The sequence below is a fragment of the Triticum urartu genome, chromosome 6A (assembly GCF_056163025.1).
Source record: "Triticum urartu cultivar PI428250 chromosome 6A, HENAU_Tu73, whole genome shotgun sequence".
Classification (NCBI taxonomy): domain Eukaryota; kingdom Viridiplantae; phylum Streptophyta; class Magnoliopsida; order Poales; family Poaceae; genus Triticum; species Triticum urartu.
Genome location: NC_141878.1, coordinates 56,161,464 through 56,183,301, shown reverse-complemented (window position 1 = coordinate 56,183,301; position 21,838 = coordinate 56,161,464). Strand labels below are relative to the sequence as shown.

At 47.1% G+C, this 21,838-nt stretch overlaps 3 protein-coding genes across 18 annotated transcripts; 1 reads left to right on the top strand and 2 right to left on the bottom strand.

Moving 5' to 3' along the window:
• Window positions 1-3,669: 3,669 nt before the first annotated feature.
• LOC125516528 (uncharacterized) lies at window positions 3,670-8,529 on the bottom strand. Of its 16 annotated transcripts, none has more exons than XR_015609546.1 (8): window positions 8,057-8,528; window positions 7,550-7,831; window positions 6,816-6,924; window positions 6,333-6,411; window positions 6,197-6,258; window positions 5,973-6,095; window positions 5,462-5,874; window positions 3,670-4,066 (listed from the first exon to the last, which is right to left on the bottom strand). XR_015609546.1 is itself a non-coding variant. In XM_087531307.1 (8 exons), exons 4-8 carry the CDS (start codon window positions 6,430-6,432, stop codon window positions 4,046-4,048), a joined length of 495 nt encoding a protein of 164 aa, XP_087387433.1. In that variant the 5' UTR covers window positions 6,433-6,491; window positions 6,816-6,924; window positions 7,550-7,831; window positions 8,057-8,527; the 3' UTR covers window positions 3,670-4,045. The 16 variants fall into 16 exon arrangements, 6 of the variants coding, with proteins under 6 accessions (XP_087387433.1, XP_087387432.1, XP_087387435.1 ...); XR_015609538.1 differs by having other exon boundaries at window positions 5,462-5,650; window positions 5,824-5,874; window positions 6,333-6,924; window positions 8,057-8,527; XR_015609539.1 differs by having other exon boundaries at window positions 5,462-5,603; window positions 5,824-5,874; window positions 6,333-6,924; window positions 8,057-8,527.
• A 1,508-nt stretch (window positions 8,530-10,037) lies between these two features.
• LOC125514023 (defensin-like protein CAL1) lies at window positions 10,038-10,697 on the top strand. The gene is made up of 2 exons (XM_048679270.2): window positions 10,038-10,186; window positions 10,272-10,697. Exons 1-2 carry the CDS (start codon window positions 10,123-10,125, stop codon window positions 10,454-10,456), a joined length of 249 nt encoding a protein of 82 aa, XP_048535227.1. The 5' UTR covers window positions 10,038-10,122; the 3' UTR covers window positions 10,457-10,697.
• Window positions 10,698-13,615: 2,918 nt separating this feature from the next.
• Window positions 13,616-14,173, bottom strand: LOC125516529 (histone H4). Its single transcript, XM_048681945.2, has one exon. The coding sequence runs from the start codon at window positions 14,080-14,082 to the stop codon at window positions 13,771-13,773; it is 312 nt and encodes a 103-aa protein (XP_048537902.2). The 5' UTR covers window positions 14,083-14,173; the 3' UTR covers window positions 13,616-13,770.
• Between the last annotated feature and the right edge of the window lie 7,665 nt (window positions 14,174-21,838).

Here is a 21,838-nt window from a genome sequence, read left to right as displayed (position 1 = left end):
AAGATCGTACCACCTCAAGAACACGAGAGAGAGAGAGAGAGAGAGATCAAACACATAGCTACTGGTACATACCCTCAGCCCCGAGGGAGAACTACTCCCTCCTCGTCATGGAGAGCACCGGGATGATAAAGATGGCCACCGGAGAGGGATTGCCCCCTCCGGCAGGGTGCCGGAACGGGTATGGATTGGTTTTTGGTGGCTACGGTGGCTTCTGGCGGCGGAACTCCCGATCTATTGTGCTCCCCGGTCGTTTTAGGGTATATGGAGATATATAGGCGGAAGAAGTACGTCAGGGGGGCACGAGGGGCCCACGAGGGTGGAGGGCGCGCCCAGAGGGGTGGGCGCGCCCCCTACCTCGTGGCTTCCTCGAAGCTTCCTTGACGTGGACTCCAAGTCTCCCGGGTTGCTTTCCTTCCAAAAATAAGTTCCGTGAAGTTTCAGGTCAATTGGACTCCGTTTGATTTTCCTTTTCTGCGATACTCTAAAACAAGGAAAAAACAGAAACTGGCACTAGGCTCTAGGTTAATAGGTTAGTCCCAAAAATAATATAAAAGTGTATAATAAAGCCCATAAACATCCAAAGTTGATAATATAATAACATGGAACAATCAAAAATTATAGATACGTTGGAGACGTATCAGCATATTTCGAGATTAGGATTTGTCACTCCGATTGTCGGAGAGGTATCTCTAGGCCCTCTCGGTAATGCACATCACTATAAGCCTTGCAAGCAATGTGACTAATGAGTTAGTTGCGGGATGGTGCATTACTGAACGAGTAAAGAGACTTGCCGGTAACGAGATTGAACTAGGTATTGAGATACCGACGATCGAATCTCGGGCAAGTAACATACCGATGACAAAGGGAACAACATATGTTGTTATGCGGTTTGACCGATAAAGATCTTCATAGAATATGTAGGAGCCAATATGAGCATCCAGGTTCCGCTATTGGTTATTGACTGGAGACGTGTCTCGGTCATGTCTACATAGTTCTCGAACCCGTAGGGTCCACACGCTTAAAGTTTGATGACGATCGGTATTATGAGTTTTTGTGTTTTGATGTACCGAAGGTAGTTCGGAGTCCCGGATATGATCATGGCCATGACGAGGAGTCTCGAAATGGTCGAGACGTAAAGATCGATATATTGGACGACTATATTCGGACACCGGAAGTGTTCCGAGTGGTTTCAGATAAAAACCGAAGTACCGGGGGGTTACCGGAACCCCCCGTGGAGTTAATTGGGCCTCATGGACCTTAGTGGGAGAAGAGGAGGGGCGGCCAGGGGAGCCGCGCGCCCCCTCCCCCTCTAGTCCAAATTGGACAAGGAGGGGGGCGGCGCCCCCCTTTTTTCCTTCTCCTCTCTCCCATCCTTCCTTCTCCTGCTCCAACAAGGAAAGGGAGGAGTCTTACTCCCGATGGGAGTAGGACTCCCCTCCTGGCCGGCCGCCTCCCCCCTTGCTCCTTTATATATGGGGGCAGGGGGCACCCTAGAAGACAGAAGTTGATCAGTTGATCTATTCCAGCCGTGTGCGGTGTCCCCCTCCACCATATTCCACCTCGGTTATATCGTAACGGTGCTTAGGCGAAGCCCTGCGTCGGTAGCAACATCATCACCGTCATCACGCCGTCGTGCTGACGAAACTCTCCTGTGAAGCTTTGCTGGATCGGAGCTCGCGGGACGTCATCGAGTTGAACGTGTGCGGAACTCGGAGGTGTCGTGCGTTCGGTACTTGGATCGGTCGGATCATGAAGACGTACGACTACATCAACCGCATTGTGCTAACCCTTCCGCATTCGGTGTACGAGGGTACGTGGACACACTCTCCCCTCTCATTGCTATGCATCACCATGATCCTGCGTGTGCGTAGGATTTTTTTTTTGAAATTACTACGTTCCCCAACAATCTAATGATGTGATCCCATTCATCAAATGACAACTCTTTGTCCATGGCTAGGAAACTTAACCATCTTTGATTAACGAGCTAGTCAAGTAGAGGCATATACTAGTGACACTCTGTTTGTTTATGTATTCACACATGTACTAAGTTTTCGATTAATACAATTCTAGCATGAATAATGAACATTTATCATGATATAAGAAAATATAAATAACAACTTTATTATTGCCTCTAGGGCATATTTCCTTCAGTACCGACAGGCCATCGTGGAGCATAGCTCCCTAGGCAATAGGTGATGTCACGAGCAGCGTGGCTACAGTACCCCGCTGGGTGGGGCATCCACCAGGTACGCCCTTACTATAGCCGCGCTTAGTCCAGGATTCGGGGGTGGCAGGCCGCATTGTAGCCACGCCCCGTCCTGTCATAGTGATGTAGGTGCGAACTTTGAGGGCACGAGGGGCCGCCTGCTGGAAGCCGGCCGCCTCGTAGCCGCCTTCTGGTATCCTGCCGCCTTCTAGCAGCCGGCCGCTTGGACCAGCTGTCTCAAGGGAACAGTCGTTCATTCGGGAGATGTGAGGGATGCAGTCGGCCCCAATGTCTTGAAATACCATGGGGAGCTGATGAGGCTACCCGTGGTCATTTACTCCGACAATATATGTAGGAGGATGCTAGGCGTCGGCCCACCGATGGAAGGCCCCAATTGATCACCTCCCACGCAGCTCCATATACACATTGACAACTGTTGGTCCCCCTTCGCCAACATGCATGAGAGAGAGAGAGAGAACGCCCCTTTCTCTCTCATCTCTCCTGCGCCTCCTCCTACTATCTCATTCCCTAAGTTGGTCATAACATTGCCAACTCGTCGCCCCAGCACCTCGCAACATGGATGGTTGGTTGTCAAACAACCTCGTAGCATCGCTCATGGCATCAATGACCTTGCTCGTCTTGCAAACTTGTGTGCAACACGATCATTGACGGTTGCAGCTCCGTCATCACTGCTTGCAACACCGACGGTTGTAGTACACCCGTCAGTGCTTGCATCTCCTTGCGAAGTTTTCCTTATGATTCATCTGCACTCTATTCTGGAGGAACAATTCCCTCCACTCAAACCTCTTGTTAGAATTCATTTATCTTTCATATGTTATTGACCACTCCGTCATCCAAATTTTAAATGCTTAAGTAGATGATCCCACTACTTCTATTTATCTCAACATGCACACATGCCGCCTCATCCATACCACTATTTTTATTTCTCTCAAAACATCAATGGAAAATGTTACTTATACTATTTCTCTCAACATGACACATCGCACTTCGTCAGCCCCACTATTTTTTTTCCTCTCAACATGCATGAAAAACACAGCTTCTATATTCAATAGATATTTTACAGCTATATAATAATCAAATACAATACATCAAATGTATTTTGTCTTCATTCTCATCCTCAAATTTCACACAATCAAATCTTATGAAGTAATATATTGCAACCAATTTCCACAGCGGCATGTGAGATATTATCTAGTCATGTAGTTCTCCAATCCTATGACCTGAGAGGCCCTTAGAGTGGCACGTCCTCTTGATGAAAGGTCATGGAGCAGTAGTTATTATACTAGTAGTTGGGGCGCCACCCGGTGGCACCGCTTAGGAGAAAGCTGGGCGGTGCTAGGTAGGAGGCACCCCTTCGGCTGCTTCTTTCTTTTTCTACTGCCACACATGCATGTACAACTGAGAACCTTGTTAACCAATGACCATAAAGCATGCCAAATCCCTTGAGTGGTAATCCAGATCATTAGAGTTGAAAGCAGGTTTCATTTGGAGAAGTAGCAATCAGCTGCATAGTTGGTTAAACTATGCATTACATATATGCTAGCTGGTTCAAAAGGAAGGGTAAGCAGTTTTGGTAATGGTATACATATCGCACATTGTCCAAAAGTGGAGGCACAATTCCTTGTATGGTAAGGCAGAGTTCATGGCTCCCACGCGCGGCAGTGGCGGTCGCCGACGATCCTGTCTAGAGGCGGTGAATGATGCTTCTCAAAATAAAGAAGACATTGGCGATGACCCCACGACGCACTCCACGACAAGCTTGGTGACGAAGGGGTTGCCAGCGAGGAGGTGCTCCCTGAGCTATTGAAACTGCAACAATCAGGCCTCCATCTCAAGTGTCTGAAAAAACATGAATGGAAACCAAATGATTCATAGTACTTGATGGACTAAACATCTAGAAAGAAGCATTTCATCCACAACTGAAACTTAAGAGTGATCTACTGACCAAGGTCAATAACTTCTGGTCTAACCAAAGACAAAATATACAAGGGTAGCAGATCATAGAACTTATATTGTTGTTAACAAGCCAGAAACCTTCTATCTTCTGAAGAAAAAGAAAGCTAAAATCTTCAGTCAGGGCATACTTTCATTTTTTGAACAATATCAAGTGGTATCGCTTACGTGATCATTCAATTCATGCTTACTGGAAACAAATAACTAAGAACAAATAAGATAACCTGCAGTGTAGGAGGTAATCCTTCCATTTTAAATGGAAAATGCCAAACAGTACATGATACAGAAATAAAATGTTCTGCAACTAGCGATTTTCTCAAAAGAGAGTAAATTGTTAAACCAATTCCCGCTTCTAAAAACAACGATAACCAGGGTAACGTTGAAGATGCATGTGCAATTAGAACAACCATGTATCCTTGACCAACAATGAGACTTACAATTGGCGCAACACTAGACTGCAATCAAGGCGCGCGCGCGGGGGGGGGGGTACAACTCAGGGAATGGGGGCCGACCGAGAAGCAGATTGGGCACTCATCGAGGTTGGTGTTGTGTGCATTGTTACTTATTAAGCAGGTGTCTATTGCAGAGTGAAATCATCTGTTTCTTTCTGTTACCAAGATTTGAAATAATAGAAAGAACAATAACAGAAAAACAAATAAATTCAGGGAGTGGTCTCGTGAAGATGTACTTGACATTGTAAGAAAGAAGAAAGCTCAGAAACTGTGGTATGAAACACATTCACATAACCATTCTGAGTTGTAGCAAGTTCAAGGAGGAAGGCAATGTTAATAAGTTGGTACACCAATCTATTCCTGAGAATGGTCAAATTTAAGGGATAAAAAATCAATAATCTATTCTTACCAAGCTTTTCATTAGTAAAAAGTTCGGCACCCAAATAACTTGTTAGCAGCAAAACTTTTCACTAATATGAAAATAGAACTGCAATATGATCTCTTATGAGAAAAGAAACTGACATGAGGTTAAAAAAAGAGCAAACATAGATGGTATGGCAGAAGAACAAATGAAAATCCTGATGACAGGGTATAAAAACATGATGAAACAAATCTCGAATAGGTAAACCAATAAGTTCTTAAGAAAAATAACCTGGAAAGCAAATCACAAGAACATCAATGTCAAACAGAAATAAAAAATTGTTTCTTAAAAGGATGTCATACTATTTAGTAGTTATAATATCTATGACCAGATATATAGTAACAAAATTGAATAATTTTAGTCCTTTCAACCCTAGTTGATGAAGCAAAAGATGCACAAAATAATGACCTTTACAACAGGTTTGTCCGGTACTGGACAGAGACGGGTTGAAGCAGAGTGTCGTCGACAGTGAAGTGAGAGGCTGCAGCAGAGGGCTTCACGGCGAGGCGGCGGGCTCAAGCAGAACAAGCACGCAAAGATGCATCCGCAACTAAAGCTTGCCCAAATGGAAGAACAATATTTTGGGTAAATGACGAGCTACACATGATAATAACATGATGCAATGAGCAAATAAAAAATTCTTGCATGAACAAAAATGTACATATAGACATAGTCCAGCTTCCACACATGAACAAAAATCAACACTTGGACACATCCGAGCATGAGCAAAAATCTACAAGGAGAGACGAGCGATAGCAAAATCAGATCACCTCTTATGTGAGCATCCAACCTAAAATCCACAACAATATATGGCTGTACACCTGAATTCAGATAAGCATTTTTTTCTGTGAATTCCTACTTCTGGATTGAGGAGACTACAAGTTGTACAACGAACAGACTGAATGAGATGCATGCATACCAGCGAGGAGGGCGACGCGGAGATTGAGTCGGGATATGGATAAGCCCCAGTTTCCAGCGAGGCCGTTGGCCGACTTAAAGTAGCAGGTGGCGGCGACAGAGCCGCGTACCAGAGGCTCTGCATCTGCAAATGTGCCAACAAGGTACAAAGTCATTAAATCAACAAAAATCAATGAACATATGGAAGCAAAGAAACAGATGTCACTTCGAGGGGGTGGCGCTTACATTGCTCAGTTGGAAGAGAGCACTAACATCAGACCTAGGGATTCTGAAGTTCAAGGCCAGAACTGAAAATCAAGAACACCTTCAAGACCTGATCACATCACTTCAAGCTTACATTCCTATTTGTAGTCTTGCTTACCCTTGTATATTTTTTGTATACTTGGCCTTGTTTTATTTGTAAATCCCTTTCTGCCCTTTCGCAACAAAAAAGACCATTTCTGCCACCAATTGGTGGGCATACAGGCATTATGTAATTATTTCTCAAAAATTTAAAACATAGCAGCGGGAGCCTCTCCTGCTGTTTTGAGTGCTAAAAAATTCATTAAATCAATGAAATAATGCTCCTAAAATAACTAAATAATTGAATTGCAAATAGATAACTGGATAATACTACTTCTACTTGAGTTTAGCTTATAGTATATACAAAGATAGAAGTGGCATGCTTTAACAAAAACTTCTGGAAAACTGAAAGTTCACACAAACAGACAAACAAACACATAATGTAAAACGAGCAGATCAGCACACCATGGCAGAGAGTGGGCTCAGAGGCAAGAACTTTGATGAGAAGCCGGTAAAAGTTATGGCAATGACGATAAAAATGAGAGGATAGGTTATTCAATACCTCATATGGTGTACGTGTGACTGAAGATGTGTGTCTACAACCATCAAAAGAAGGTTACCACTGCCTAACGGATATCAGAGTAATGCCAAGCAAGTCACGACAACGACACCTAGAACAGATAAGAAGTAGATCACTATTTGTGAAATAAAGACCACTAAGATATAGCAGCATCATGATGTTGCTTGTCTCCATCGGCTCTGGACCAGATACTATCAGCAAAAAAATAGTCAGAAAATGATGACATAAGGTTACCCGGCAATAGAAAAGCAAATTAATTGTAGTCGATTGTACCCTCATTGTTAACCAAAGTTACCAGGAATTTCCAAGCCATCATTAAAGTTTGAACGAGAAAACACAAAGGCACAAAACGCAAGAAATCTTGCCTGATAACTAAATCGGTAACCATGTAAGAATACCAAAAGCAACTCACAATTTATACATGTTCCTATAAATTAAAACATCGGGTCATAATGCATTTGCTTTGTGCATTTCACACAATAAAAAAATTTGTCTAAAAAGTGAAATAGACATATTTTGTGTTTCTATTAGAAACTAAAACACATGTCACAGGCCTCTTAATTATTATAAATTGATGAGAAAGCACATTGTCCAGTACAGTAGTGCATCTCTGAAAATTCATGGTACTCAATGTCACGCTGACAGTGTAGGGCTTGGAGTACTACAACAACTTAATAGATGAACTGATACGGCATGGTAAAGATCAATTTATCTACCTGAACATAGCCTTTGATCGATCTTGATTAACCATCACTGCAGGCATACAACCTAATGTTACCATCTAGTACCATTTTGATCTCCCTCAGTCAGCCCCAGATTCATGTAATTCCAGAATGAAGCTTCAGAATCTTTTAGACGCTTTCGTTCTTCATTTGAATGTATGGTGATATATGTGCAGGTGACAATTATACCATGTACGCGGACACCTGCTTCGAATGCTTTGGAGGTAGTGTGAAGCACTGGGTCCCGTGTGACTTCGACGAGGTAGTATCGATGATCTGCAGCCAAATACTACACAACAACATGAGCCATAACTTGAATAGAAGGCGGAAAACACAAATCAGCATGAAAACCATGGGTATGGAAAGGAAATAGACCAAATACACACGGACAACGGTTTATCATCAGCACATCAGTTTTTCAATGTAACCAGCGAGGTTTGTTGAGAGGAACCAAATATGTGAGGCTTTTATTAGTTAGACAAAAAAAGAAAAGGGAACAACCTAGATACGATGATGACGGTGCTCTGGTGTGTGATGTTGATGAGCCCGTCGTCGTAGTCAGCGAGGGAGCAGCGGCCGATCCAGATGCCTGAACAGCCGGGCTTCATCTGGATGTCGTGTTTGCGGCCGACCTGGAGTCAAAGAAGGCCTTACTCCGCGCCACCATGATGCTGAACCGCGTCAGAAAGCCCAATAGGATGCTGGCTTGGGCTCGCCGTGATGACGGCATGGTCCTCAAGCCCTGGCGCCGATCTATTCTGGCTCCCCACCTCGTGCTCCTCAGGGATCTTGGACAATATTCCTTCATCCTCATATCCCTGCTTGAGGCCGTCGTCGCTACCGCCACGTCCCACATCAATCAGCCGCCGCCGTCGCACATAAACGAAGGAGAGCGGATAGGTGGAGCGGCGCGGCGAGAGCGAGTAGGAGGAGGGGAGATTGCGTGCGGTGGTCGTAGAGGAAAAGCAGCGGAGGCGATATTTTTACCCGGTGGAGGTGTTATCTCAGGACGGTAAGATCCCCACCTCATTTTTTCACCACACAAAACAGCTCACACCACTGACAGTAGACCCGCGAATAAACCTGGGACCACCTGCAGACACTCAGCCACAAGCAAAACGTGTCGCTCTCGCCCTTTCAATGGATGCCCATCGCTTCCTAATCCGCCACTCCCATTGGCCGAAGACAGGTGCTCATCTGGACACAACCCGCTGCTCTCATTGGCCAATGCTAACAGTACACGCCCTGTCGATGTGTACACCGCGAGAGGGTGCCCCATCTGCGCACGTTAATGTTTTTAATGTGTTTACGTACAGTCTCGACTACTCCCTCCGTTCCAAATTATTTATCGTGATTTTAGTTAAGGGAGTATATTGCATCTCATGATAAGACTCGAAATGAACGTGTGCTTGGTTGGCTTAACTGATGGCGAAACTTGATTGTCCGGATTTGGCCAGAAGGTTGAAGAGCTGACACTAGGAACATCACGGGGCTGTTTGGTTTGTGACTAACTTAACCAAAGATTGCCATAATTAAGGTTAGGCAAGTTTGACTAACTTAGGTGAGTGTTTGGTTTATGCCACACTTTACGCAAGCTATTTTTGGATTTCACATGGTATACACATAAAAATGTGATAAGATTCCTTTAGGCTTGCTAACTTGTGGCTCTCATTTTGATGAACTAACTTTAGGCAAGCTTGACAAAAATATATGATAAGGTATGGCAATGCTAGTCATAGAACCAAACAACCCCACGTCTCGCTGATCGACCTCGTGATCCACGAGATCCACGTGTCCTCGTCGTCTCGCCGATCGGCATGTGTAGGTACTGAAATGACTAGGCAGTCAGGGAAAAAGTTGGGAGAAAGCAATCATTCCAGCATATGACAGGCTCGTGATCATGAGTTTTGCGTCCGACCTTGATGGCCACTCCACAGCCACCAGTTTAGACGGGAAATTCCTTCAGCAGGGCACTGCATGCTCTGGCCTGCCTGAGTAGCCCGTGAGATACCGATGTGGAGTGTGAGCATCAGTAAGGTCCTGTTTGGTTCTAAATAAGTCATCAACTTTTAAATCGAAAAGTGCAAAAAATGACTTATTTTGCTAAACAGACCTAACCTATAAGTCACCCCAACTTATAAGTCATAAGTTGCTCTATCCCAACTTAAAACTTATAAGTCACCCTCTTTTGCATGGGTCCATCATCTTTACATTAAAAAAAAAATGTGCTCAGGTGACTTATAAGTCAGGCGACAATTAAACAGGCATGACTTATAAGTCACTGGTTTTAAGTCACCTGACTTATAAGTTAAGTGACTTATTGGAATCAAATAGGCCCTAAGTTAATCCAGCCCGTGAGGCCACTCTCTGCTCCTGTGAATGCTGCTAAGCCCACGACTTAAACACCCACACTAATCTAACCCACGTCGCTCTGCTCCGCCTACTATATAAACCACGCCAGCCCAGCCCATTCTCTGCATCTTACTTGTGTCCATTCTCCTCCATTCGCTTCGCTAGCTCTTTACACAGAGTCCCCCGCAGCAGGCTAGGCTAGCAGAAGCAGATCGATGGCGCTCTCTGGTCGCATGGCCGCATCCGCCCTCCTCCTTCTGGTCCTCCTCGTCGCCACAGGCACGTCCCGCCCAACCCCACTCTTCCCATCAACGATGCTTAATTTGTCACCGTGGTTTTATTCATTCATGTGCACTGCATGCAGAGATGGGGGCGCCGACGAGGAAGGTGGCGGAGGCGCGGGACTGCCTGTCCAAGAGCCACAAGTTCAAGGGCGCGTGCCTCAGCAGCAGCAACTGCGCCAGCATCTGCCGCACCGAGAACTTCCCCGGCGGCGAGTGCAAGCTCGACTCCTTCGCGCGCAAGTGCTTCTGCAAGAGGGTCTGCTAGCTTTGCCCTGCTCGATGCTACCTACGGTTGCTAGATCATCCCGTGCCGGTAGCCTAGATCTGTTCGTCAGTGCTTGTTCCTGTGTGTCCCGTAATAATAGAGTAGAGAATCAATCGGGGTCTCGATGGTCTAGTTGGCCGTAAGTCGTGCTTTTCTTTTGCTGCTTTGTGTGTGTTTGTTATGTGACAACACAAGGTCGTTGTTTCAGCATGGACGGACATGTGCAACGCATCTTTCTGTCTCTCTGATCGTTCGTTTGCTGCTACTAAATTCGAAGAGAAATGCTATTGTTGTGACTGCTGGTACATTTTAATTTCAGGAGACGAATTTCCGAAGCCGCGTGAACATATCTTCTGCATACATGAACTAAGTTGAGCATTAACATGATCCATAGACTCTGAGCATAAACTTTTCTGTACAAAACTTTTCTGTTTAAGGTAAATTTTATTATAGGTATTCAGATTTTATTAAACCAATAATACCATTTTGTTTCCCGTATGATTTACGTGTTCAGTTCATAATAGACAAAAAGCATTGTCTTTTTTTCCGTCGATATTTTTATTTGAAAAGGGAAAAAGGCCCTCTCTGCATCGACCCGGATTAATCCAGGTACTTTATGTCTTAAGAGGTACTACCTCGCCCGGGTTTATTAGGCCTCCTCTTTATTTTGCTAAAGTTTGACCATATATTTAATTAATAAAATTATCTGGCAAAAATTATGTCATTAGAAATCTCTTTATTCCAATACAAATCCAATAAAATACCTTTTGTAGAATGTATTTTGGATTTTGTTAGTCTAGTAAATGGTCAAAAATTGACAAAAAATAAGAGGGGGTCTAATAAACCCCAACGGATGAAGTAGAGCTTGACAAAAAATAAGAGGGGGTCTAATAAACCCCAACGGATGAAGTAGAGCCGTATCCAAAATAATAACTTTAATTTGGACTATCCTTGCCTGAATCAAAATCTAATTGTCTATTTTGTGAGGAAGTGAAAAAATCCATTTAAGATCAATCTTAAGAGGATTGAAACTCAAATTTTAGCCAACCCATGGAAGCCTTGGCTACACCTCGTCGGAGAAGAGGAAAACACCAACTCGAAAAAAAAGAGGAGGTAAACATTAAACATGTACCGGTAGCAAAAAATAGCAGCTGGCAGTAGCACAAGATGATTGTGAGATTTTTTTTTTGAAGGTCACCGGGGAGGGAGAAAACTCCCCCACTTGAATTGTATTCAAATTGCCTATAAGACTTCACAGCCTTTTGTAGGATGGGTTCAAGTGAACCAGAATTACGGGGGGCACAAGAGAGAAGAGGTAAAGCAAAGAACACAACAAATAAACAAGGGAGAACAAAGAGGGAAAACACGCCCCGACACAACACAAAGCACCCCCAGCGAGATCGAACGGCATTGGCCAGCCGGGAACAAGCCATGGCACTGCACCATCGACGCAATCGCAGGCATCACTCAACCAAGAACGCACAACGCCACGACACCACCTGCGTCGGGGGTGCATTCGAACGGTCACGCGAGGCCGAGACGACGCCACGGCGCCTGTGTACCGCAGGCAAAGTCGGCATCACCAAGCAGACAAACCCATGACACTGTACCATCGACACAATCGAAGGCATCACGCAACCAAGACTGCACAGCGCCACGACACCACCTGCGTCGGGGGTGCATTCGAACGGTCACGCGAAGCCGAGACGACGCCACGACACCTGTGTGCCACCAACAAAGTCGCTTGACATCGCCAAGCAGAGACTCACCAAAGAGCGCAGGAGCAAGAACACAAGAAGAACACCGCCAAAGAGGGGCTCCAGCCACCGTCGACCCCAAACCGGCCGCACCACCACCACCACCTCAAACTTATCAGCATAGCTAGCCTGAAGGGGGGCGCCAACTTTCATCTTCATCTGACCAAACAAGGCGAAGCGCCTTGAGCATTGGCCGTCTGGTCGCCACCCAACAACCCCCCGAAAGGGGAGAGGTAAGAACGAGGAAATCCAATATAGGACCACACCTCGCTAACCCGGCTTCCGACGAAAGAATCAACCCCACTTCAGGGCATGGCCGAGCCAAGATCACGAAGACAGAGCACCATTTCTCCGCCACCATCTCCCCCACGAACCACCAACGGAACCACCTCAAGCCACTGGTCACCCTAGCAAGGCCAGCTCAAAGACGAAGCCCATGAAGGGATGTGACGTTTGAGCGCCACCATCGCCTGATCCGGGAGACCGGGATCCAAAGTTTCGTCTGGAGCAGACAGGAGGGGAGACGAGCACCGCATCACGACGCCTTCAACAAGGATACGGTGTCCACAGGCACCGCCGTCATTGGCCACGACCGAAATCGGAGCCCGGCATTAGCCGGCAATGTGCGCAACCCCAAAACCTGTAGCCTGCTAGTCCCCCCCAAGCCAAATCCACACAAGCAGATGAAGCACTCGCTGCCAGCCCACGAGCAGAGACTGTCGCGCCATGCGAAGCTTCCAGATCAGGAGAGAGAACCGCACATGCTGCACGCCGAGCCCTCCGCACACCACATGCGTAGAACCCCGACGCGCTCACCCGCCCCCATTCCGAGTCCCAGCTCGCGGGAGAGAGCAAGGACCGCCAGATCCGCCGCCGATGGCAACGCACACCCAGGCCCGCCACCGCCGTCCACAGCCGAGGTAGATGACCCCGCCGCAACAAGACGCCGCCCTCGCGGCCGGAGGGACTCACCCCACGCCACACGCGCCGATGGAGGCACCGCGGGCAGGGCCACCCCCGCCGGATCTAAGAGGCGACGCGCCGACGCGCGCACCACAGACGCAGGCCACGGGGGCGCAGCGCCAGCCGGCCGCGAGCACCGCCGCCCTCCCCACTGGAGATTTAAAAAAAACATTAGTACAAGTTTGTCAAATTTGATCTTGACCAACTGGCAATTCTTTAACCATTCGATTGAACTAAAATTCTGTCATCTCGAGAGTTTTAGAACACAAATCAGTATGACTTATGAAAAAGCCACGCAACTTAACTTCAGAGAGCGTTTCTGCATAACCGAATATAACACTGATTTCATTCCATCCATACTCAAATTACAAGATCAGTTTTCTTTCCCAAAATCAGGGCACCGGTTTCCTTGCTGAGAAGAACATATAGAGATGCAGAATGCCACGAGAACACCGATTCCATTGATTCCATTCCATTCATATTCAATCGCCTTACAGTAACTACACACCGATGGAACAACAACGCACGCACTCAGAAGAAACCCATATAGCACAGGGACACAGGCATCACTTTTTTGCAGAGACTGAACAGAGATCAGCCGCCGAATCCGTAGAGGGTGCGTCCCTGTCGCTTGAGCGCGTAGACGACGTCCATGGCGGTGACGGTCTTGCGGCGGGCGTGCTCGGTGTAGGTGACGGCGTCGCGGATGACGTTCTCGAGGAAGATCTTGAGCACGCCGCGGGTCTCCTCGTAGATGAGCCCCGAGATGCGCTTCACGCCGCCCCGCCGCGCCAGCCGCCGGATCGCCGGCTTGGTGATGCCCTGGATGTTGTCCCGCAGCACCTTCCGGTGGCGCTTGGCCCCGCCCTTCCCCAGACCCTTCCCGCCCTTGCCGCGGCCGGACATGATTGGTTGCTTGGAGGAGCTGGTGCGATTTGGGAACGGAGGAGTGGCGGTGGCGGTGGCGGTGGCGGCGGCTGCTGTAGGTGGGAGACGGGGTCGGGGAAGGGGAATTTAACAATGGATGAGCGTACAGCCGCCGTTGGATCCGTATAGGAATGGACGGTCAAGATCTCGATCCCGGGTGAGATGGCGCGGATCGCTGGCGTGGCCCTCAAATTTCATCGTCCAGTGAGGCAGGAAGGAGCTCCAAAATTTTGGATTTGCCGGTTCATGCTGGTTTCTTGCGACGACTGCGTCCACTTGTTCATCACGTGTGAGAAGTATTTTAAATAGAAGCGGAGAAAACAAAATGGAGTAGATTAACTAACATTTTCTTCCCACGAAAAAATAACTTTTCATACGAGAATCATGTAGATTTCATTAAACCGGTAAACCATGAAAAACAGTTACTCCAAAGTCCAAACAAACTAAGAGAGCTGCAAATATCCTCAAAAAAAAGAGAGCTGGAAATTGTGATATCTAAAATACAAACAAAGTAATTTCTACATAAAAGCTCACAACAAACACATAAAACACGAAGCGGTGACATAAAATCACTTGTCCTTAGTGTACTGAAACTCATGCAATGTACACTGAAATTCGGCACGACCAGTTCACCACATGAGGCAAAATTAGAAGAAAATCTTCTTTGAACATTGGCCGAGCATCGCCTCAAACTTGGAACGGGGAGGATTTGTAATTGCGCTCCCAAAAATTAGGATCCACGTCATAAATTCATAGGTCCGAATACAATTAGGAAACGTCCTACCGTAGTTGGTCACATCAAACCATGTGGAACCCTAGACTGACATGACACAAACCCCACATCTCGATCCAGGGGTGGGTCTAGGCCCGGGGCTAGGAGGGCTAAAGTCCTAGTCCAACATGAGTGTTTGTTCACTAGTGCAGAACCGGGCAATAGCACCGGTTCGTAAAGCCCTTTAGTGCCGGTTTGGTAACCGGTGCTAAAGTGTAGTCACTAAAGGCCCTCCTCCTTTAGTACCGGTTCAGCACGAACCGGTGCTGAAGGGCAACCACGGGCACGAGCCAGCTTCGGGGGCAGGGAGCCCTTTAGTACCGTTTGGTGTCACCAACCGGTATTAAAAGGTTGGGGGGTTTTGGATTTATGATTTCTTTTTCATTTAATTTTGTGTTTTCAATTTAATTATTTTTCGTTTGCTGGTATTTTACGATACTACATATTGTACACGTTATGCATATATATAAATAGAATTTTTAGTAGAATCGATCATAATATATATATATAAATATATATATATATATATATATATATATATATATATATATCATCGAATGTCTCATAACCACCATTAATTAATTCACACGTGTATATATATATACGGGCGGTCTATTCTGATAATATTATCAGAATAACTATTCTGATAACACTTCCGCACTGCACGCTCAACGCAAGTGCACGTCATTGTTTGAACTAAGTGTGCTGCAGTACTGAGGCGAGTGAACTTCCCGTGGCAAAAAACTGCACGCAGTGTTTTTTCTGGTACTGTTTTCTCTCTAGTTTTTTAACCGTTTGTCGGAACGAGGCGTGAAATATATCATTGAAAAGCTATGGATTAGGCACAACTTCTCCATGTTGAACACTTTCCGAGATTTCTCACGGTTTAAGAGCAGTTTTGAAAATGGGGCAGCCCACAACGAGTGGCAGCGAGGGTTTTTTCGCATTTTTTTCTAAACCGCTTGTCGGAATGAAGCAAATGATACACCGTTGGATAGATATCGTCGAGGCGCATCTTTTTCATATCTATTTCTTTCTCTAATTCATTACGGTTTAAGAGCAGTTTCAAATTTACTAAATCGCGGAATTCTGTTTTTTTGAAATTTTTTCAAATTTCGGTACTGTTTTCGCTCTAGTTTTTTAACTGTTTGTCGAAACGAGGCGTGTAATATGTCGTTGGAAAGTTATGGACAAGGCGCAACTTTCACATGTAAAAATAGTTTTGAGATTCCTTACAGTTTTAAGTTAATTTTGAAAATCATGTGGCAGACGACAAGTGGCAGCAGCCGTTTTTCGCGAAATTTTTACAAACCGGTCGTTGAAATGATTCAAATGATATGCCGTTGGAAAGATATCGACGAGGCGCAACTTTTTTCATGTAGAACACTCTCTCTAATTCCTTACGGTTTAAGAGCAGTTTTAAATTTACTGAAATGCGGACACTCTGTTTTTCGCGACACCCAAATCGACGTTGGTACTTCATCCGACTGAAAACCGCAGACGAAAAACCGCACTACATCAAACGGGCAGCAGAACTGCATGGTTTCTTTTATTCAAACGTAATTTTTTCAAGGACGAGAAAGTAGAGTGCACTTCACGTCGGGTGTAAATGAACCACAACACTATCAAGAAGTGAACCACATTATTTTTTCGCTTTCCATAACAAGTTTTTTGCACTTATTGGATGAACAACTTCACACGGCCTACCGCACTGCTTCAGAATGAAAACTGCACTGCATCGGATGGGCAAGCGAGCTGCATAATTCCTTTTGTTGGACGTAAATTTTCTTCGAGTTTTTGTTGTCTTTTTTTTCTAACGTTTTTGTGATTGAGAAGGACCGCAGAAATGATGGAAGGGAACCACGACATATATCCAAAGTGAACGTCGATGTTGAATGAAGTGAGTTGCATGTTTTTTTACATCATTGTCGTCTGCTCTGAACCATGGGAGTAGTGCACTGCACTGATAAAAGAAAACCTCTTCGTGGGACAAAAGTGAACCTCTTCGATAAAAAATCATACAAAAAAATCAGGCAGTAGAAAAATATTTTCACCGCAGCACACAACCATACGAACTGCATGGGCTACATCTGCCGTTGACCTGGTACTCTGCGCATTACATACAGGCATACATGTCTGTGACGGAGAAAAATCTATAAAAAATGACACCATACAGGCATATAGGTACACACTCACACACACACATACATTGCCGTCCACTACGCCCAATTCAGCACTGAAGCACCATGAGCTATAAACTGCACTGCCAATGCATAACCAAAGCTGAATGTAATAACATTACTTGCACTCGAGAAACTTAGTCAGAGTTTAATTTCTGAAGTTTCTTAACACACAGAAAACTCCAAACTGCACTACATATCTGGAATGGGTAAAAACTCCAAAGTGCACGGCCATAGATCCAAGCTCTGAATCCGAGCTCAGGCATGTGGCCATGATGCCGCCGCTGTGGAGGGGTGGTGTCGCTGCTCTTCCATCGGGAGTCACCGGTGAACTGCACGGCCACGACGAGCGTAGTGCATGACCGTTATGTATAGGGGTGGGGTTTGCTCTCATCGGTGTCAGGGAGCTGCACGTACCATGTTGATGAACTGCGCGGTCGCCCGGGGTGCACTGCATGGAGAGGGTGAGAGGAACTGTAGGTAGACACGTAGCGGGGGCCTCGTCGTCTCTTTCTAGAGGTCGTTGATGCCTAGCCAGCGATCTTGTGGCGAGATGGAGCCGCGTGGGGGAGGGTGTGGCCGTTCGAGATCCCTCAGGACGCCTGGATCCGTCGTCGGAGGGTCGTCAGATGTGGATGGACCTCCTACCACCACCTCACCGGCAGAAGCCCAGTGGAGCACCCCTTGATGTGATCTAGTGGCGTGGGGATGAGGCTGCCAACTGGCGCGGTATTCGGTGAACTGCAGGTAGGGGAGGAGTTAGCTGTGGGGGTGACTGCCATGAACTACAGGTAGGGGAGGAGTGAGCCGCGGGGGTGACTGGCCCTGCTGGGGGGAGGCGATGGCGGAGTGGGTGGGAGCACCTGATTTGGATCCGGAGGCAGGCGATGTGCATCCGGTCTCTTTGGCGTGGATCGTAGCGGCTCGATGGGGGTGGGGATGAGAGGATGGGGTGCTGAGGCGTCGGGCAGGAAGTGACTGCTGGGGCAGGGTGGGTCCTGGGCGGCGGAGGGAGGAGGAAGTTGGAGCTGGGGTGCTCTTGCTGCGCGATGAAGGTGGAGCGGGGCGAGGTACCATAGGGAAGAGAAAGGTGGGCATCAGGGGCGCTTTGCCGCCCATGGCGAGGTCGGGGTGGCCTACCTCGTCGTGAGGTACAGGCGCGCAGGAGGGGGGGTGCGGGTGCCCGGGATGGCGCCTGCGGGGGCATGGCGGCACGGTTTGACCAGGGCCGCCTGGATCCTTCACCAGAGCGCCGTCGGAGGAGAAGGTGGCGTGGATTGGAGCCGCGTCGCCTGGGAGGATGGGGTGGTCGGGGCGTCGTGGTGGTCGGAGCTCCGTAGTAGTTGGCGGCGTCGGGGGAGTGGGTCGTGGGTGAGGAAGAAGGTAGTCGGGATGGGGTGGGGGAGGTGCAAACGGATAAGGTCTGGACATGGGGGTGGGGTGGATTTTGTTTTTGTTGGGGCGGTTCGGTTCGTAGGTGGATGCAGCGTGGGGTGTTAGCAGAATAAGCGAAAGTGTTATCAGAATAAGACTCTTAAGGGTGTTATCATAATAGACTCCTAATTGGTGCCTTCGGAGCCAGTGGCATTAGCCTAGCTAATTGGTGCCTTCGGAGCACGATAATAATTGGAAGTGGTTCATGGGGGTGGTAGCGGGTAATAGTATTCTCCTTTGAGATCTATGACCTGGTCGAGCAAAAATCTCGCTATTTCCTCTTGAATTGCTTCTATGCGGTCATGTGCTAGGAGCTTGTCCCGCACCTCGTTGAACTGTTAAGAAGGAGATCAATATGCATATGTATTAGTTGTGTGACTAGATATCGATAATGGTGTAAAAATTGTGAATAGTGTTCTGACAATCGATATCATACCCACTCCTGTCTTTGAGATTTGCTCCTTTCGGACGCAATCATGCGAATGTTCTCGCAAACGTAGTATGCACATAGATCATTCCCCGGCACCTGCTTTAGGGCCTTTACAAGAATGGAATTTGATCAGATAATAATTAATCAAGCATGATAATTAAAGAGATGGCAGCTAGCTAGTACTACTTAATTACTTACCTTGGGTCGATACCATTTCAGATTTTGTTTCCATGGGCCTAGAGTGGCCCTGATGAACTTTGCCCAAGCCCTGCCCGCTGACAAAGAAAATGAATAAATGGGTTATTAAATAGTTGTTATCAGGAAATGACGAACTAATTAAATAGGCCGAGATATAGTTAATAATGATTGAAATTACCTGTTAACTATCCCCTTCACGATGGTGTAGTCACTTGCTTTCTTAAGTAGTGAGTCTAGTACTTCAACTGTTCATTCATCAACTTTAATGATTAACAAGATCCAGTGAAATCTGCATGCACACACGTTTGCATGTCTTAATTAAGCGGGCATATGTAAGAAAAACATGTAGCTAGCTAGTAGGGAAAAACAGAATTTGTAGTACAAGACAGTGTGACTCACTAGAAGTTGTAAGGAAGTAGTATATCTTCATTGTATTTGAGTTCCTTGAAGAACTGTAGCATGCTTTCCTCTACACTTTTTTCGTGATATGGATCTATTTTCCATGTGTATTCATTAATGGTATTTGGGTCAACGAACCCAATGCCATAGCGTCCACCTTTTTTCATTTCATAAATCTTCATCCTGCATAATACCACAGAAAAGAATATAGTGAGGATAATTACAGGTAATGATTGATCAAAATGATCACTACAGCTATCTTGAGACTTAAATTACAGAAAGAAATCACTTACAGACAATAGCAACTGACGATAGATTTGTCGAGTGCATCTTGATTGTATAGCTGAAATAGTTCTGAATACTCAACGGTCACAGCTTTCTCATGGTAATAATGATCCTTGTTGACATTCACCATGAGGGACTCTCGATTGGAAATCTTGGTAATGTCCATGTACCATTGATGCAATTCATACATTCTCGTTGGGAGCTTATGGACCTCCTCTGGCTCGACCAAAGGTTGGCCCCGGGCATATTTCCATTTTATTTCCTCCTCTCTAGTCGGAGACATGGGCTCGATATCGAGGAGTTGTCCAACAGTGATCCCGATCGATTCAGCCTGCGCAATATGCTCCTCGGTTATTACCACATCGCCCACCCCGGGAACGTTAACAGTTTGCCCACAATAATATTGGGCGTGCCTACTCTCATGTGTTGTTGGCACAACAAGCGGGGGGATTGATTGCGCCGCCTGTTCTCCCAGCTGGAGAACGGTTTTACCGCTCCTTTTGCCAGCTGATTTGCTCGAGCTCGAGCTCGCCTCTTTCTGTAGACGTGCTCGATTTAACTTCTTGATGTGGCGCTCATAGTCTGTGTCAACAGGCTTGGGAGCTGGTGATGTAGCCATACGAATGAAGTGGTCAATCTTTTCCACAGGCACTTTCTCCCTTGGCGGCGGTGGCGGTTTCGGTGCAAAATGGGCTTCCACCTCGACCTTCGATATGGCTACGTTTTCCTCCTCGGGCTTGTCATAAGGCCTCTGCGGAAGAGGCGCGAGGCTTGGACCATATTGAAATCGCTTGCCTCCGCCTGTACCTTCAGTACTACCTCGACTTGTACCGCCACGCACCATAGCTGAGGCGGCTCTCTTCCGTGATTGCTGAGGCGGCGAAGACGTCTGACGTGGCTGAGTTGGAGGAGGAGGAGTGGCCTGAAGCTGTGCTGGACTTGGAGGAGGAGTGGCCTGAAGCTGTGCCGGACTTGGAGGAGGAGTGGCCTGAAGCTGTGCCAGACTTGGAGGAGGAGTGGCCTGATGCTTTGCCAGACTTGGAGGAGGAGGAGTGGCCTGAAGCTGTGCCGGACTTGGAGGAGGAGTGGCCTGACGCGTTGGTGGACTTGGAGGAGCGGGAGTCTGCTGACTCGGTGGCGGACTGCGACGAGGAGTCAGATGACGCGGCGTCGGTGGCCTTCGAAAGATGATGCAATCCTTTCTCCATAGGATGATACGATGGTTGGCCTCTCCTAGTGTGTGCTCATTGTCACCTCCAAGAATGTCAAGTTCTAGCCCCGAATATTGGTCCACCACCTCATCAACCAAGACACGAGCATAGCCCGCTGGAATCGGGTTGCAATGGAAGGTTGCCTCGGGGGGATTTGTAAAAGCAAGGGCGTCCGCCACCTTCATGGATATGTTCTTCATTTTGAAGTGTAGCTCGCAGTTAGTGTTCTCCATGATGTCATCCACTGGGTAGCTATCCAGCAATGTGTCGCCTGGGGCGGAACCCACGCTGCTTCTCGGCATGGATGGGACGGTGCTATCCAATGGTGGATCATCCGCTAGCTGCTGAGACCCCCTTTGCTGGCTAAGTGAGTCGATCTGCTCCTGCTGCCGCTGGAATTTGACTGCCAAGTCCGCGTGCGCTGATTCTAGGCCTTGAAGGCATTCATAGTCTAGCTTCCTCTGCTCCTCCTCCATCTTCCTCTTCTTCTCCTCCGCAATCTTCTTTCTCGCACGGGTTCTGTAGTCGGTGTTCCAGTCCGAAAACCCCTCATACCACGGAATAGCGCCCATGCCTCGTGTTCTTCCCGGGTGTTCAGGATTTCCCAGGGCACGCGTAAGCTCGTCGTTCTCTCTGTTGGGCTCGAACAACCCCGAGCGAGCCTCTTCTATTGCAACAAGTAGCTTATCTTCGGCTCCGTCCAGACATGCCTTCTTCGAAACTTTGCCTGTCTTCGGGTCCAACTCCCCCCCATGCGCATAGAACCAAGTCCTGCACCTGGGGGGGCAGCTCAATGTTTCTGGAGTGACACCTGCATCCAGCATCT

Excerpts from the sequence above, each read along its gene's own strand:
- LOC125516528 (XM_087531306.1), bottom strand. The coding sequence starts at position 6,432 with ATGCCCACCAATTGGTGGCAGAAATGGTCTTTTTTGTTGCGAAAGGGC. Across the intron at positions 6,096-6,196 it reads CTCTCTTCCAACTGAGCAAT|ATGCAGAGCCTCTGGTACGC; the intron begins GTAAGCGCCACC and ends GCACATTTGCAG. Across the intron at positions 5,651-5,972 it reads CCGCGTCGCCCTCCTCGCTG|CTCGTCATTTACCCAAAATA; the intron begins GTATGCATGCAT and ends TATCATGTGTAG.
- LOC125514023 (XM_048679270.2), top strand. The coding sequence starts at position 10,123 with ATGGCGCTCTCTGGTCGCATGGCCGCATCCGCCCTCCTCCTTCTGGTC. Across the intron at positions 10,187-10,271 it reads GGTCCTCCTCGTCGCCACAG|AGATGGGGGCGCCGACGAGG; the intron begins GCACGTCCCGCC and ends CACTGCATGCAG.
- LOC125516529 (XM_048681945.2), bottom strand. The coding sequence starts at position 14,082 with ATGTCCGGCCGCGGCAAGGGCGGGAAGGGTCTGGGGAAGGGCGGGGCC.